Source organism: Chelonoidis abingdonii, chromosome 4 (assembly GCF_003597395.2).
Source record: "Chelonoidis abingdonii isolate Lonesome George chromosome 4, CheloAbing_2.0, whole genome shotgun sequence".
Lineage (NCBI taxonomy): Eukaryota > Metazoa > Chordata > Testudines > Testudinidae > Chelonoidis > Chelonoidis abingdonii.
Window position 1 is genome coordinate 13,347,209 of NC_133772.1, and position 16,883 is coordinate 13,364,091.

At 43.8% G+C, this 16,883-nt stretch overlaps 1 protein-coding gene across 4 annotated transcripts in view; it reads right to left on the reverse strand.

Moving 5' to 3' along the window:
• Positions 1-16,883, reverse strand: part of LOC116828710 (complement receptor type 1-like) — a 306,270-nt gene that overhangs the window by 102,179 nt on the left and 187,208 nt on the right. The window contains exons 13-16 of one of the 4 annotated variants that reach the window (XM_075064832.1): positions 13,792-14,019; positions 12,090-12,138; positions 10,828-10,920; positions 6,250-7,526 (exon numbers count right to left, since the gene is read on the reverse strand). The exons of the other annotated variants lie outside the window; for them this stretch is intronic. Of the exons in view, the coding sequence (XP_074920933.1) occupies positions 10,842-10,920; positions 12,090-12,138; positions 13,792-14,019 (356 nt within the window). The 3' untranslated portion in view covers positions 6,250-7,526; positions 10,828-10,841. Of the gene's footprint in view, positions 1-6,249; positions 7,527-10,827; positions 10,921-12,089; positions 12,139-13,791; positions 14,020-16,883 lie in introns of those variants that run through there. 4 annotated transcript variants of the gene reach the window in all.

The following is a 16,883-nucleotide window of genomic DNA, read 5'->3' on the forward strand; positions in this document are numbered from 1 at the left end:
TGTGCGGCCAGAGCCGGGGGGCGGGGCTGCGGGTTCAGCCCCAGCGATCGGCGCCCCCGATCCATCACGGCTCTAGCCGGTGGTCCCGCCTCACCCGCCCCTTCACAGCCGCCGCCCGCTCCCCGGGCTTGCCGCCGCCTTCGCCTCTCCTCGGGCACTCACATCCCGGCTCTGTCCGCTGGCGGCCCGGCGCTAGGGCCGAGGAGCCACGGGGACAAGCGCTACACACCAACAACCCCACCTCGTCCCGCTTTGTTTTCATAGCGGAGGAATCCGGCAGCCCGGACGAAATGCTGTTTGTTTAACTACATATTTGCTCGCTTTGGCAGACTGGGCACACGCTGTTTAATCCCGTACAAACATTGGTGCCGCACCTGGAGACTGCGGTTGGCCAATACAAGGAAGCCGGTAGCTAAGATTTTTTTTAATATATAAACAAGCTACTTCCCCCTTTGCTTCTAGCGAATTTAGCGCCCAGGTTACAACAACAGGGAGCTAGTGGAAGAAAGGGAACGCCCCGGGCGGTGGTGATTGAAGCAGCACTGACGCATTTCCCCCAACATCTCAGTGTCTGTCATGGAGGAACCAGGCTCTGATCTCCGCGCTATGGCGCATTCCAAAGTGCTGTGTTTGCAGCTGATCCCACAAAAGGGGCTAAATCAGTGGTTCTCAAATTTTTGTATTGATGACCCCCTTTCACACAGCAAGCCTTTATAATGTATAAATTATACATTAATTTATATATATATTTAACACTATTATAAATGATGTAGGCAAACCAGGGTTTGGAGGCTGACAACCCCCATGTCAAGAGCTGGAAAGTGAAGCCAGACAAATTCAAAATGGAAATAAAGCAAAAAAGTGTTTAATAGTGAGGGTGACTAACCATTGGAACAAATTACCAGAGGAGGAAACGGCAGATTCTCAGTTTCTGCAAAATGAAAACAAAGCGGGGCTCACAACCCCCATGTAATGACCTCGTGACTCCCTGAGGGGTTGACTCCCCACCCCCAGTCTGAGAACCCCTGGGCTAAATCTGGAAATCATGCCTCAGTCTTTAATTGGGCAAGAATCATTGACTGCAATGGGTGTATAAAGAAGGACTGAGTGGAAAGCAAATGTAACCCACAGACTTCCTGGGTGCAGTCTCTTCTACCGATTTAACTAAGAAGCTTTTAGCTCATGCAGTAGAGGCTTGTGCATTAGTAAGCTTCCCAGGTTCAATCCTGCTTACCAACAATTGGGGTCTGTTGGTGGTACACAAAGACAGGAAGATTTGCCCCAAAAGTGTTTATTTTACTGGGTCTCTGCAAATGGAAAACACGTTGTCACTGAGAACATGATATTTATGTCATCCACATGTGGGTTAGATGCTTGTCTAAGATGCACCAGCCATCTGCTGCCAGAGGCTTGAGCCTGTGCAGCACTGCCGTTGTTTTCACTAAAAGCAGCAGAGAATCCTGTGGCACCTTATAGACTAACAGACGTTTTGGAGCGTGAGCTTTCGTGGGTGAATACCCACTTCGTCAGACGCAGTTGTTTTCACTGGGGCTCTATGCAACTACAGGGTCTGCTCACACAGTACAGTTTGCAGGAATTGTGGTCATATTTGTTTTGTTTTAAATAAAGCAAACAAACACACCATATTTTATATGTCTCCTTTCTGCAGAACTCAGAGGGGGGTCATTACTGTGATCTGGCCACAAAGGCTAGCCACATTTAGTCAGGCAGAGGGTAACCTGGTAATTGTGAAATAAGGGGAAATGGTGTCTGTTCAGTTAGGGCACCTGTTCTCTTTATTTCTAACTCACAGAGGGAGCTGCTGGTGACCCCTGTATGAGGGTGGCAATGTCCTTCTATTACAAAAGAGTCTTGTGAAGTTAGATTTCCTCAAACGGTGCCATTGTTAGCAGCAGCCCTTTGAAATTCAGCAGGCAGAAAGCGCTCAGGGTAGAGACCTGCCTTTTTTTTGTTCCCCCTCCCAGGCAAGTCCATTCATAGTTGGCTGAGATATCAACTTAAAAAAAATAATCATCAGTTCCCTTCGCTCACTTGCATCTCAAGAAAAATGTTTGCAGCCTGCCAAAAAAACCCTCCACAAATCTCTTAAGTCCTATACTCTGCCACTACATCAGCAAGACACTTAACTAGGAATGCCTGGGAGCTGCAATGGGGTTGTGGCAAACACTGGGTCTGGAGCCCCAACCAGCTCCCATAGTTAGCACATGGGCCGTAGTAGAGCATCTCCCACTCTGGGGGCACCACATTAGGCAGGAGTAGGCATAAGTGAGGAAGCCAGGCCTGGGCTATTCCCTAATCCTGTTGATGAGATGTATAAGGAGTTGTTATAGTTGTAAGGAATAAAATTTTCAAAAATATTAGGAAATTGTATACAGTAAGAAGTCCTGCAGCATATAGGGAGCGGAAGGGGAGTGGTGGTGTCTGCACAGGAATTCCCCTAGTGCAGGGAAAGCATATGCTGGCATATGCATCCCGAAAGCTGCCTCTCATGCAGCCCTTGGTGTGGGGTACTGCCAAAGGCATGAAGAGAAGTGGCCAGAGTACTTCTTGCTTTGGAATTCTTGGCTGCAGGGAAACCCATTGGCAGCAGCAGTGGGAAAGCTGCTGAGGGTTGTGTGGTGTTGTGACTATTCCAGGAACAGATGGGACCTGTGTGGGGGCGTAGTGCTCAAACACACACAGAAGGATGCACAGGCCCTCAGAGCTTGAGGAGCCTGGAATCGGAGAATTAAAAAAAAAGCTTAAAGCCCCGACATCCTGGTCAATGCCTTATGTGCCATGCCTCTTGTGAGTGGCAGTACAGAGTCTTGCTCCTATCTTTCAGTTGCAGCACTTCCTGTCAGTGAAGATTTGAACTGTTAGTGGTCATGACAAGGCATTTCTGTTCCACCTCTGAACACTCACCTTCTACAGTAGTAGCTCTCATCCTTTCCAGACAACTGTACCCCTTTCAGGAGTCTGATTTTATCATACATATCCCCAAGTTTCACCTCACTTAACTACTTGCTTAAAAAATCAGACAAAAATATAAGGCTGTCACAGCACACTACTACTGAAAAGGTGCTGACTTTCTCATTTTAACCGTAGAATTGTAAAATAAATCAATTAAAATATATTTTATTTACATATCAGTGTATAGAATACAGAGCAATATCAATAAGTCATTGTATGAAATTTTAGTTTGTACCGACTGTGCTAGTGCTTTTTATGCAGCCTGTTGTAAAATTAGGCAACTATCTAGATGAGTTCATGTACTCCCTGGAAGACCTTTGTTTACCCCAGGGGTATGCAGACACCTGGTTCAGAACCACTGTTCTACATCATCTAAGAGAAAACACACATTGAGGTGCCAAAGTAGCTTTTAGTTTTCCACAAAGGTATGTACACAGTCTGTTCCCTCCCCTCTCACACGTTCCTAACACAGCCAAGTTCATGAAAGAGAATTCCACGTGTAAAATATTCACCAATCAGTCATTTTGAGCACCAGGTAGTTGATACTTTTTCTTTATATTTCTAGTTAGTTTTAATAAGGAACTTGGAATTCCATCGGCATTGAGGGCGTTCGGGGTCAGACTCTCAGGGATTGTCTATATTAGAAAGTTGTGCCAATTTAACTATATCAGCACAGATAGAGTCCCATAGCGCGGACCCAGTTATATCAATACAAAGCTGCTTATAGCAGTATAGCAAATCTCATAAGGGAAGAGAATAAGTTATGCCACTATAACAGCATCCATATTAGAGATTTTACCAGTGTAATTTATTCTGCTAAAACATCACACATCTAATGGAAATAGATATACCCGTCAAACATTGGTCCAAGCTGTAGTGCAATGTACACCTAGGGATTGGCGATGAGGCCAGTTCCCCTGAGTGCCAATTTCCCGGCAATTTCCTGCCTCTCTCTCTCCTTAAATTTGTATCTTTGCCTTTCACATAAAGATACATATTCCCAAAGCCACCATATAAGAGGGAGATACTTGGACCATAATACCCTTAGTTTACTGACCACTGGGGCAGACTGCAAGGCTCTTTTCCCCTATTTAGAAGAAGTTTTGGGACTGTTTTCAGAGTTCCAACCTTCTTAACATTTGTTTTTGCCACTGCACAGCAAAGGAACACGTGGAAGCAGGAGAGAAATTCATCTTAGTTCACTGCACTCCCCCTAGCTGCAGTCTAGTACACAGGACCAAAATTTAGTTGTTTAAAACAAACACACGGATGGGCCTCTGGTCTGCCCCATAACGTGGGGAGCCCTGTCGGGAGCAGGGATGTTATGTGAGGGCCAGGGGAATAGGTGGGGATGCGGGGGGAACCAGGGTGGGGAGCATGTATATTCCTTCACTGATGTCTCCCCTGCTGTAGGGGGAGAGCTGCCTCTGTCTGACAAAGCCTGTGTTATGAATGCCAGGATCTTCTGCAGAAGTAGATCTGTGGCATCTCACCTTGCCCGTTCACACCCTAACAGGAAGTGAGGGTAGGGGAAGGACTGCAGCTGCAGTTGATGCCATAGCACTGATCTCAGCTCTGAGCAGTGGGGATCTCCTTCCTCTGACAGTGATCCCGCGGGAGCCTGGCTAAACAGAACTGAGTCAACTTCTGACACATCATGTTACAAAAATCTCTCCACACTAGTAAAGATACTTATCTGCAAGAGGAAAGGAGAGAACTTCTTTCTGCTCTGTAAGCTGAGGTGAAAGTAAGCCGGTACTGGCCAGTATGGAGGACCGGTAAGAAAAGGAGACTTGCTGAGGGAGAGAGAAGCCTTCCCCCGGTATAAGAATAGTTTAAACTCCGCTGTTCCCTGAGTGGTTCAGCCCTCAGGATTAGAAGTGGTTTCTGGCATCCTTGTTAATTTCATGCATAGTAGCTGGGGGGAGTGGGGAGGGTATGTTTGACCATGGCAGGGGCAGTCCTTATGTGCCCCCAGGGATGAGGGAATCTTGTCTCCAATACTAAATATACACAACAAATACAACCATTTGGCTGCACTGCTTAAATCCAGAGCTAATAAAAGCAGGTGGAAGGGGAAAACTCACTGTCACATTGGTTTCTCGTCTCCCCCCTCCCCTTCCTCCAGCCAGGCTGCAGACAAGGCTTTGCATTCCTCCCCCCAACCTCCACAGGGGTTCTCCTCTAGGCTCTAGCTTGCAGTAGGGATACTGGCTGAAATGCCTGCTGCTGCTGCCTGCATAAGAATAGTTTAAACTCAGCTGTTCCCTGGACAGTTCAGCCCCCAGAGTTAGAAGTCGTTTCTGGCATCCTTGTTAATTTCACTCCCAGTTGTTGTTGGGGGAGGGGAGGGTGTGTGTGACCATGGCAGGGGCAGTTCTTTTCTGCCCCCAGGATGAGGGGATCTCCTATACACAAAAAATACAATCAAAATCAGGAACCATTTCCAAGTTCAAATCTATCCCACTTCATCCCCAGCAGAGGATCATGGTTGTGATGTCCAAACTGCTTACAGATCTCTTTGAAATGTTACTGAACTGCACAGGGAACAGCTGAGTTTAAACTGTTCTTATGCAGGAGGCAGGCTTCTCCCTCTCTCAGCCAGTCTCCCTGCTGCAAGCTAGAGGGAAGCCCCTGCAGCTGCTGCTCAGTGCCAGGCAGGGAGAAAGCACGGAGCCTAGTGTCCGCAGCCTGGCTGGAGGAGGAGGGAAGACACAGAGAAAAATGTGACAGTGATTTTTTTACTTTTTCAGGCTTATTCCAATAGTAAAGTTTTATTACAGACAGTCCTGGTAGTAGTAATAGTAGCTTTATTTTCTCTATCTATGTCATGCAATGGGAGGGATCCATGAAGTACGTAGGAGAGGTGGGTTGCTTGCGACTGGACCATATGGGTAAGAAATGTAAATTACTTTCACCCCTGCCCAAACCCAGGGCTCCCAGCCACCTCTGCAGCCAGTAGCTCTGGGGGTGATTTAAAGGGCCCGGCTCCTAGCTTCAGCCAAATCCCTGAGCCCTTTAAATCCTGATTTAAAAGCTCCAGGATTTAAAGGCCCCACCTCTTCCGATAGAGGCCATGCCTCTTCCGGTTGAGGCCACTCCCCCTCTGCAGGACTCTGGAGTACCGGCAAGTCCTTTAAGTTACTTTCACCCCTCTCTGTAAGCAGCTAGCGATTAGATGAGAGCACAGGGCTAGATCTCAGCATCACTTTTAAACAGTTAATGAGACAGTTTCTTATTGCTAAATGAAACTCAATGCAGCTTGCAGTCACAAAAAAGGGTGTAAATAACATTTTAAATCTTTAAATCTTATAAGACACATAATAAAGTGTTTGATTATAAACACTTCCTCTCAGCAGCAGCGTGAGACATTTCCTGAACATAAAAAGAGCTTATTTTAAGATCTACAAAGACAGTTTTTGACAACTAAAATATAAAAAGGATGTAAGCACTAAACCATTGGGGAACTTCTCAGGAGGACACTTTTGATCTTACTGCTTACTACTTATAAGAAAGTGCTGGAGGATTGTAAGGAAACAAATGTTATTTCTTATTCTCATATTGAGATAATATTTCGCAATACAGTAGTGAATATTCTGAGCATCTTTGGAACCACATGTAAATTCACATTACTTTTAATTTTCTCTTAGAGGACACACACTAGATATCAAGCTTGTGGTAAGAATACACATTGTGGAACAGGTAACAAAAGTTGGCTTTTTTCTGTAGTATCACTTCAAATTTACTCTCTGTCTACAGATTTTTTTTTTTTTTTTAAGAAAGGTCACATGAAAGCCAAAAATTTAACTGGGTTCAAAAAAAGAATGAGATAAGTTCATGGAGGACAGCCAAGATGGCTAGGGATACAACCCCATGCTCTGAGTGTCTCTACTCTCTGACTGCTGACAGGGGATGATGGATCACTCGATAACGGCCCTGTTCTGTTCATTCCCTTTAAAGCACCTGGCTAGATGGGCCACTGATCTGACCCAGGATGGATGTTTTTATAAAGAATCTATGACATTCCACTTAGTGTCTGTCATCTTTACATTTGTGTTTAAAGAGTAATACGCACTCCATGATGGAAGCTTGTAAGTAGGGATCTGAAGAGGCTCTCGTGCTGTCCACTGTTAAAGCCACAACTCACAATCCAAACCATGCCACGCTCTGATGGTGACTATGTTCTTTAAGGGGAAACATTTAGCACTATGGAGGTGCCGAATAAGGAACAAGTTGCATGTTCAGAAGACCAAGCAATTTTCATGCTGCCAACTGCCTTGCTTGCTTCAGAAGCCATTTTCAAGGGCAACAGCAATGATCTACCTCTGGTCTTTCTGCTTTACTGAAATGCAGTGGATTCCTACCACAATTCCAGCTCAACAGAGGAATGACGTTGTAGTGAAAGTAACAGCAGTTACCTGAGAGGGGGTCTATTTTCACTACAGAAATTTCAGTACAAATATATGACATTTATCTCTTAACTTTTCCATGATTTTCTTCCAATGTCTGTTAATGTGTAAACCACAGCCATCAGCCAGCATTGGTCATTTATGCTGCAAAAGGAAGATAAACAATTAAAATCAAAATAGTTATATACTTCAGTCTTACACGTATCTTTCTTTAGACTTCAAAGTATTCATTTAGACTAAACTTTTCATTGGTTGTACTTTTCAGTACTGTCAGGAACAAGTACTTGTTCTTGTATTATGTGTAACTGCACAGAACAAGAAACATTTTTAACTTATTTCAAGTTAAAGCAAAGGTTATGGTATTTTTTCTCAGTGCAAAATCTTAGAAAAAGCAGGACAAAACATGCATTCTGGATGTCACAGGGTTAGTGTTAATTTGTCAGCAGAGGTAGTAACTGCAAGGGACAAACAACAAAAGGTGGCTGATGACAAGTGTTGATAATTACACAAGCTAACTAACGGATAACTAGGCTATCCATGAATCTGCTCTTCTCCCCATTGTAAAACAAAGCTGAGCTGAAACATTCCTCTAGACAGGGGCGGCTCCAGGCCCCAGCACGCCAAGCGCGTGCTTGGGGCGGCAAGCCGTGCGGGGAGCTCTGCTGGCGCCGCTGCCTTCAGCGGCTTCCCTGCCGAGGATCTGCTGGTCCCATGGCTTCGGTGGACCTCCTGCAGGCGTGCTTGTGGAGGGTCCTGCCGTGCTTGGGGCAGCAAAATCCCTAGAGCTGCCCCTGCCTCTAGAAGTTCTGCTCTTCACCAGGAATGGACACTTACATAGATGTATATAGACAACATTTTTATAGTGGGATATTAGTTTCTTCAGTGTCTAGTCACATTGAATATTCTTATTTAACAGTGGACCATGTGAATGCTAAGTAAAATACTGCATAGTCCTTATGAAGTCCACATGAGCTTCTTTATGATATATACTAAACACAATTAAGCAATTACTTTAGTTTACATACCTGTTTTAAAGGATCATATACTGTAACTACACACTCAGAGCGCCATATAATTCATTTGAGGAACTAGCACATGCAATGCTGCCTCCTTATAGATGAATTCTTGTATTTGCTTATAATCTTTCTGGTTTTATATATTTATTTTTCACCCAAACAACAATATATGATTTTCTCCTTCGTTCTTAACAGGGGACTATGGAAAGCTACTGGGAGCACATCACACCTGTCCTCTGTTCTCCACACTGTCTCAAAAGCAGCAGAAGCTTGACTTGAAAAGCTACAGGCTGAGGTTTGGGCGGGGGAGGGGCGCACCAAGGAGTGCAAGGCTCAGAGGGTTCGTCTACACAGGGATACAGGGCTTCTAGCATGGCCATGGAGGGCTCACATCAGCTGATTCAGGCTTGTGGGGCTCAGGCTGCAGCCCAGACTCTAGGACCTTCCCCCTTCACAGGGCCCGAGCCCAAGCCCAAACATCTATACAGCAATTTTTCAGCTCCAGAGCCTGAGCCCTGCGAACCCAGTCAGCTTACCCAGGCCAGCCACCGGGTTTTTTATTCCTGTGTAGACATTCCCAGAGAGAGCTTGGGCAGCAGGGCAGGCACTCACTTTGGCATGGCAGGCTAAGGAAATGGTCAGGGCAGTGTCCTTGGTGCTGATTCCCTACCCTGGGGACCCTGAGCAACCGTTTGCCCAGCTCCCAGTCTCTTGCTCTGGAGAGAAAATGCTGGCCCCCCTCACAATGATGTGGCTTTACCCAGCCCAGTTCCATTCCCTGCCTCCAGATACATCCTCACCCCAGTGTCCAGGGGGTGGGGATGCAGGAAGAGCAAACCCTGGCCGCCCTATTTCATACTCTCCCCAGGCACTGAGGAAGTATTGTCTGGGGGGCGGGGGGGATGACATAGATCAGGCCCCGCAACATTTCCACTGCAGAAGTGTGAGCCCTCACTTGCCCTCCAGTTTCAGCACCCCAGCACTGCTTTCCTATAGAATACTGTATCATATTCAAGGTTTCCGTCCTTATCATCAAGGCACTCCATGGCCTGAGCCCAGGATATCTACAGCACTGCCTAAGGCCCCAGGACAAAAATCATGTTTGACAGCTATGCTCCTCTCTACAATAAACATCAAGCTCCTCTGCATGGGAGACGTAACTTTCTCTGGAGCCGGGCTGAGACTGTGCAATGAACTCCCCCAGAAACGACACAAACTTTATCACCTTCCACTCCAAGTGAAAGACGCACTTCTTTGACCTGCCCTCTCTAATAGATACATAACAGAATGCACGTTAAAAAGCCACCACGTACGCTCCCTGCCCTCCAGCGAAAACCTACCAAAAAAAGACTGGACTCGTTTCTCCCCTCGGGGAGAGGATCAGAGAATAACCACCGCATGACAGATGTTAGTCACGATGCTTAATGCACTAGCGGAAGGTGCTCAGATATGATGTTGATAAGCATGGTATAAGAACCTATATCATAACAGAAGTAATGAAATGGAAATAATATTTATATTAGACAAATACCTGTTTTCAACATACTGCATTTAACAGACAAAGCACACATAGTGTTCAAGTTTGTTGTAGTTGCAGAAAAACAGACATGCAGAGTTTTAGTAGATAATCAAATAATATTACATGAAATATTTTTGCATGCAGTGTAGTTGAGGCTCTCTTAATCCCAGGATATTAGAGAGACAAGGTGGGGGACATAATATCTTTTATTGGATCAACTTCTGTTGGTGAGAGAGACAAGCTTGCCAGCCACAGAGTTCACCCACCTTTTCTCTCCAATGAAACTTTTTTGTTCATGACATGGAAGAAAAAAAAGAAGAAATAACCCATAGAAGTAATTTATATTCTCAATTTGTATTTAATATTGTAAACTTCTACCCTACTCTCTGATGACATTTAATCAGAAAACCACCACACCACCTGCATACTTTTGGGTACAGGAAAATATTTTTCTATAAAGATATATACCTTTGAAGATCAAATTATGTTTTGATTCATTCATATGGAAATCGTGTTCTGTGGTAATTTGATGCTTTAGTTTTAGTAGATAATCAAATAATATTACATTAAATATTTTTGCATGCAGTGTAGTTGTAGCTCTCTTAGTCCCAGGATATTAGACAGACAAGGTGGGGGACGTAATATCTTTTATCGGACCAACTTCTGTTGGTGAGAGAGACAAGCTTTCCAGCCACACAGAGCTCACCCACCTTCTCTCTCTAATGAAACATTTTTATTCATGACATGGAAGAAAAAAGAAGAAATAACTCATAGAAGTAATTTATATTCTCAATTTATATTTAATATTGTAAACTTCTACCCTACTCTCAGATGACATTTAAACAGAAGACAACCACACCACTTGCATAGTTTTGGGTACAAGAAAATATTTTTCTATAAAAATATATACCTTTGATGATCAAATTACTTTGTTTCACTCATCTGCAAAGCATGTTCTGTTGTAATGTGATGGTTTCGGGAATCCAGATTTACACTGTAACAACTAAATATCAAGAAAGAAGACAACATTTGCTGATTAAATATTTTCACATAACAAGCAAATTGAATTTAAAATTGTTTTTTAAAAAGATGGAGCCTTTTTATAAAACTAGAACTGTATAAAGAAAAAATTGGAGGCTGAATATTAGGAAAATATTTTGATTCTAAGATGTATTAACCAGTGGAATTCTCTACCAAGCGTAGTGGTAGAAACATTCCTGTTTTGGAATTTTACAGCTAGCAAGGACAAGATACTTAAACATTGTTTTCTTCTGTAAATGCTTCTCAAAATAAAACAAACCATAGTTGCAAAATCTTATGTCCCTCATACTTTCCAAGAACATAAAAAATTCTCACAAGGCTTAAGTTTTAACAACGCAGAAAAACAATATTCAGCATCAGGCATTTAATTTTTAGGTGCATGTGTGTACCCTTTATCATTGTCCTTCACCAAGAGGGTAAGTGTTGTACAAGTAAATTTCACAAAACAAGCAATATTCCCACAGAGAGTCACTTCTGTATAATTTATCTTGCAGACTCAACAGCTCAATGAAAGCAAGAACAGATTAGTATTTAATTTTCTTTTTTTGTCTGATGAGCACATGTTTTGCTGCCTATATTTTGCCAGCAATATACAAACAAGACTGCAGTAATCACATTTAAGTTGGTTCTCTTTCAATACTGTTCACAGTGAAATTCTAGTACCCACTAGATTTCATAGCATGGAACAAATTGCACATGACAACATGATACATGTGAGTGAACAACATTGGATTACTTCTACTATAGTAAAAGCTCATTTCTGCTGGATAAGTATCTTCACTTATGAACTGCCAACACTGGATATTTTATTCAAATGACACTGCAAACTGGGCTTCTGAATATAAAGCTTATCTTAAACAAGCTACCTGCTTGACGATCATGACAAAATGGAACAGGATTGCATGAACATAAACTTCACTTCCATGGGATAAAGTCCAATAGTCCACACTATTAAATAAGCCTCCTTAAAAACACTCACTCACATCCAGGTACATGCAAGAAAAGACAAACCCTGCTGAAAAGGCAGAGTAAATCTCAGAAAGAAATACCTGTTCATGCAGTAATGAAATGCCATGAGGATAAGTTGAAAATTAGTAAAGAATAAAAAAAAAATATCTTTGGCTAGCTTACCAGTGTTTCTTTTTGTATATTCCAACACAAATAAAAACGAGAACAAAACCTTGAAGAAAAAAATAACAAGTATCAGGCACTGAAGTTATATTTTATTTAACATTTTGGTAAACACAACTAGCAAATTTCACAGATAAGTAGTAGGGAAAAGCCCCTCTTGTATCCCAGATCAAAAATCATGAGAAACCCTTATTTATCCAGGAACTGGTTCTGATGTTGGATCTCCCAATTTATCACATCTTGAATTTGTCGATACGGTTAATGTTTACATTTTTAGCTTATTCAGAATAATGTTTAGTACTCAGTCTACTTTACATTCAAGATGTTCAAGCTTTACATCATTTGTTTCCCTGCAAGTGCTTCCAGCTATTTAAGGAATTTTCTCGACCAAATAGTCATAGGGTGTATTCTTATGTCCAAGTTTTAGTTTGGCTTATTTAATTTCTTCCTTGACTGATGAAATATTTTAAAAGAATAAATAAAAATTAGAAAATTAATCCATCCACATGTGTCAGATTCTCAATCTTGAACTTGCAAATGAAAACCTCTAATTAGATTGGGCCAGTTAAAACTACATTTAAATTCTGCTCTTAAGATTTCAGCACAGTTTTCCCTGATTAGCACACAGGGACTGTTACACCTTAGAACCATTCATCAGGAATACAGACTGCACAGTAGTTTGGGTTTGCATATTCTCAGCCCACATGGATCAGGAAAACTGCTAGAAACCTGCTTCTAACAGCCGCCTCTAGCATGGCTGTGCTCCAATCACACAGGGACTGTATCCACTGCTTGACAAAGCTGTTCTATCGTGCCAATTTAACAAGTCGCTTAAACATAAACTTAAAGCACATACTTAATTCTAACTGACTTCAGTGGGATTTATACATACGCTTAAGTGCTTTGATGAATGGGGGCCTATATAGTTGAAAAACTATTCACAAAGGTGAAGCTACTACAGCCTTTGTGGGAATTCTTTGGGAAAGGGTTGCACGTGTGCTCAGAATTTGCTAACATGACAACTAAACACCACACTCTGGTAAGTGGAGCCCTTTGCACTGTAGACTGACTAACTGAATGTTGGGAACTTCATTTATATAAGTAACAACTTTCTTATTCCCACGACGCTAGACTGTCAAATCCAACCTAGGAAGGGCTTGCTTGGATCTTCTGACAATTTCCCTTCCTGGCTTATATCCTTTCTATTGTTGGTGAGCACCAGACAAATACATAGTCCTAAGCGTGGAGGAAGTATTCTCACCCAAGACAGAACTATTGAAGTGAAACTTTTCTTGAGGGAGCAGGGGGAAATGTGATTCTTCACACCCCTTCTGTTCCCAAATATTGTGCACACAAAATTAAGACAGAAATCACAGCAAGTTTCTTAGCTCAGGACAATATTGTGAATAAATTACAAGCCTACGCACAAACAAAATAACTAAGAGTATTAATACAGGCATCTCTCCAGGGAATGGCAGTGCAATCTCAATCATAGGAATAAATTTTACATGGCACCAGAGGGCAAAAAGTTCATCAGTGGCAGAGAAATTCAAGAATCCTAAATTTAAGGACCTTTAGGAGTTAAGCAGGGGAAAAAATGAGATAGAGGAAATATAATACTGAAATAGCTTGGACTGTGGACCTCAAAACACAGTCATAGCTTTAGCATATCAAATTATTTTTTCAGTATTAAGTTACTTACCAATACCAATACCAATGGCAATGCCGTTGCTGATGCCGATGCCGATGCCGATGGCAATGCCAATGCCGATGGCAATGCCGATAGCGATAGCGATGGCGATAGCGATAAAAATAGCGATGGCGATGGCGATGGCAGTGCCGATGACTAAGCTGATGACCAAGCCGATGACTAAGCTGATGACCAAGCCGATGACTAAGCCAATGCTGATGCGTATATCAATGCCAGGCGCTAAAGAGAACAAAAATGTGAGCTAAAATATGAAACCATATTCATGTCAATAACCTACAGGAACTCATCCACAACCCATGCATATGAAGCCATACTTAGTACCCTAAGGCCTGGTCTACACTACGCGTTTAGGTCGAATTCAGCAGCGCTAAATCGAAGTAAGCCTGCACCCTGCCACACAACAAAGCCATTTACTTCAACGTAAAGGGCTCTTAATATTGATATCTGTACTCCTCCCCAATGAGGGGAGTAGCGCTGAAATCGACATTGCTGGTTTGCTGGTTCGCATTAGGGTTAGTGTGGATGCAATTTGATGGTATTGGCCTCCGGGAGCTATCCCACAGTGCACCATTGTGACCGCTCTGGACAGCAATCTGAACTCGGATGCACTGGGCAGGTAGACAGGAAAAGCCCCGGGAACTTCTGAATTTCAATTCCTGTTTGCCCAGCATGGAGACCTGATCAGCACAGGTAACCATGCAGTTCGAGAATCGAAAAAGAGATCCAGCATGGACTGTATGGGAGATACTTGATCTGATCGCTGTATGGGGAGAGGATTCCATGTTAGCAGAACTACGTTCCAAAAAACAGAATGCCAAAACATTTGAAAAAGTCTCCAAGGGCATGATGGAGAGGGGACACAATAGGGACTTGTCACAGAGCCGCATGAAAGTTAAGGAGCTCAGGCAAGCCTACCAGAAAACCAAAGAAGCAAACTGATGGTCTGGTGCAGAGCTGCATGCAGTTCTAGGGGAGACCACTATCCCACCCCTGACCGTGGATTCCGAGGAGAGGGTACTCTCAGACATGCCTGAGGATTTTGCAGATGGGGAAGATGATGATGATGAGGAGGGGGAGGACGAGCTTGCGGAGGGCACACAGCACACCATTCTCCCCAACAGCCAGGAGCTTTTTCTCAGCCTGACTGAAGTAGCCTTCCAACCCTCACAAGGCAGTATCCCGGACCATGAAGCCATGGAAGGGACCTCTGGTGAATGTACCTTTGTAAATATTACACATGGTTTAAAAGCAAAACTTTTTTAATGATTAATTTGCCCTGAGGACTTGGGATGCATTCACGGCCAGTACAGCTACTGGAAAAGTCTGGTAACGTGTCTGGGGACGGAGCGGAAATCCCCCAGGGACATCTCCATGACGCTCTCCTGGAGGTACTCCAAAAGCTTGTGCAGAAGGTTTCTGGGTAGGGCAGCCTTATTCCATCCTCCATGGTAGTACGCCATACTAGTAGCAAGTAATCCAGTATCATTGCATGACAAAGCATGGCAGTGTATGGTCCCGGTGCTTGCTGGCATTCAAGCAACATCCGTTCTTTATCTTGCTGTGTTATCCTCAGGAGAGTGATATCATTCATGGTAACCTCGTTGAAATACTGGAATTTTAATTAAGGGGACAGAGGTGGCCGTTCCTATAGGGCTGTTTGCCTGTGGCTGAAAAGAAATCCTTCTCTGCAGTTAGCCAAGCAGGGGGTGGGGTTGTGGAGCGGGGATGGGGTATTGGCGCTGAGCTGTTTGCGTTTGGCTAGCAGGGATCTTCCCTGATACCAGCCTCGCGGTGGGGAGGAGGGGTAAAGTGATCATCCCAGGGAATTAGTTTGGTTTCTGCTGCTGCATGTTAACACGAAAACCGCAGCACTCAACAGGCTTTGCTTGGTATGGGAAAGGAGGGCACTGCTTTTATGAAGGTTGCAGAAGCCAAAAGACAATGGCTTACCATGGCTGCATGCAAGCTGAATTCTGTTGCTCAGCCCTGCTTCTGTGATCTCTAACACCAAAGCCACAGGAACTCAATATTAAGATGCAAAATGAAACCTTGTACCGAAATCACATGTGATAGGTAATGTGAATAGTGTTGTTCACCGTGAAAGAGTACACAGACTGTTCTGTAAAAATGTATCTTTTTAAATACTTCTCTCCCTTTTTTCCCTCCTGCAGCTGCAAATTTTTCAAGCCTCCCTCCTCCATCCAGAAGGCTATCTCAGATAAGGCGGTGAAAAAAACGCACACGAGATGAAATGTTCTCTGAAATCATGCAACTGACTCACAGTGAAAGAGCTCATTGGAATGAGCGGAAGGACACAGTATCACAGTACAGGAAAGCAGCCAACAAACGCGAGGACAGAAGGGACGAACGCGATGAGAGGTGGCGGCAGGAAGATCAGAGGAGGCAGATGCAATGCTGCAGCTACTGTGGGATTGAACGGACATGCTCCAGCATCTGGTGGAGCTTCAGGAACGGCAGCAGGATCACAGACTGCTGCTGTAGCCCCTCTATAACCGCCCTCCCCTCTTCCCATGTTCCATAGCCTCCTCACCCAGACGCTCAAGAACATGGTGGGGGCGGGAGTGAGGAGAAGCTCCATGCACCCTGCCACTCCATCCCTGTGGGCAGCCCAAGTAAAAGACTGTCATTCAACAAGTTTTGAAGTGGCTTTTTCCTTTCTTCCCTCCTTCCACACCCCACCCAGGCTACCTTGTCAGTTCTCTCCCTATTTTTACAATCAATTAATAAAGAATACATGGTTTTTAAATGATAGTGACTTTATTTCCTTTGAAAGAAAGCTGTGATTGAAGAGGGGAGGGTGCATGGCTTACAGGAAATGAGTCAATCAAGGGGGCAGGTTTTCATCAAGGAGAAACAAACAGAACTCCACACGATAGCCTGGCTAGTCATGAAACTGGTTTCAAAGCTTCTATCGAGCACAGCGTTCCTGGTGTGCTCTTCTAACTGCCCTGGTGTCTGGCTGCACATAATCAGAGCCAGGTGATTTGCCTAACCTCCCACCCCACCGTAAATGGCCCCCTTACTCTCAGAGACTGTGGAGCACACAGAAGCAACAAATAACA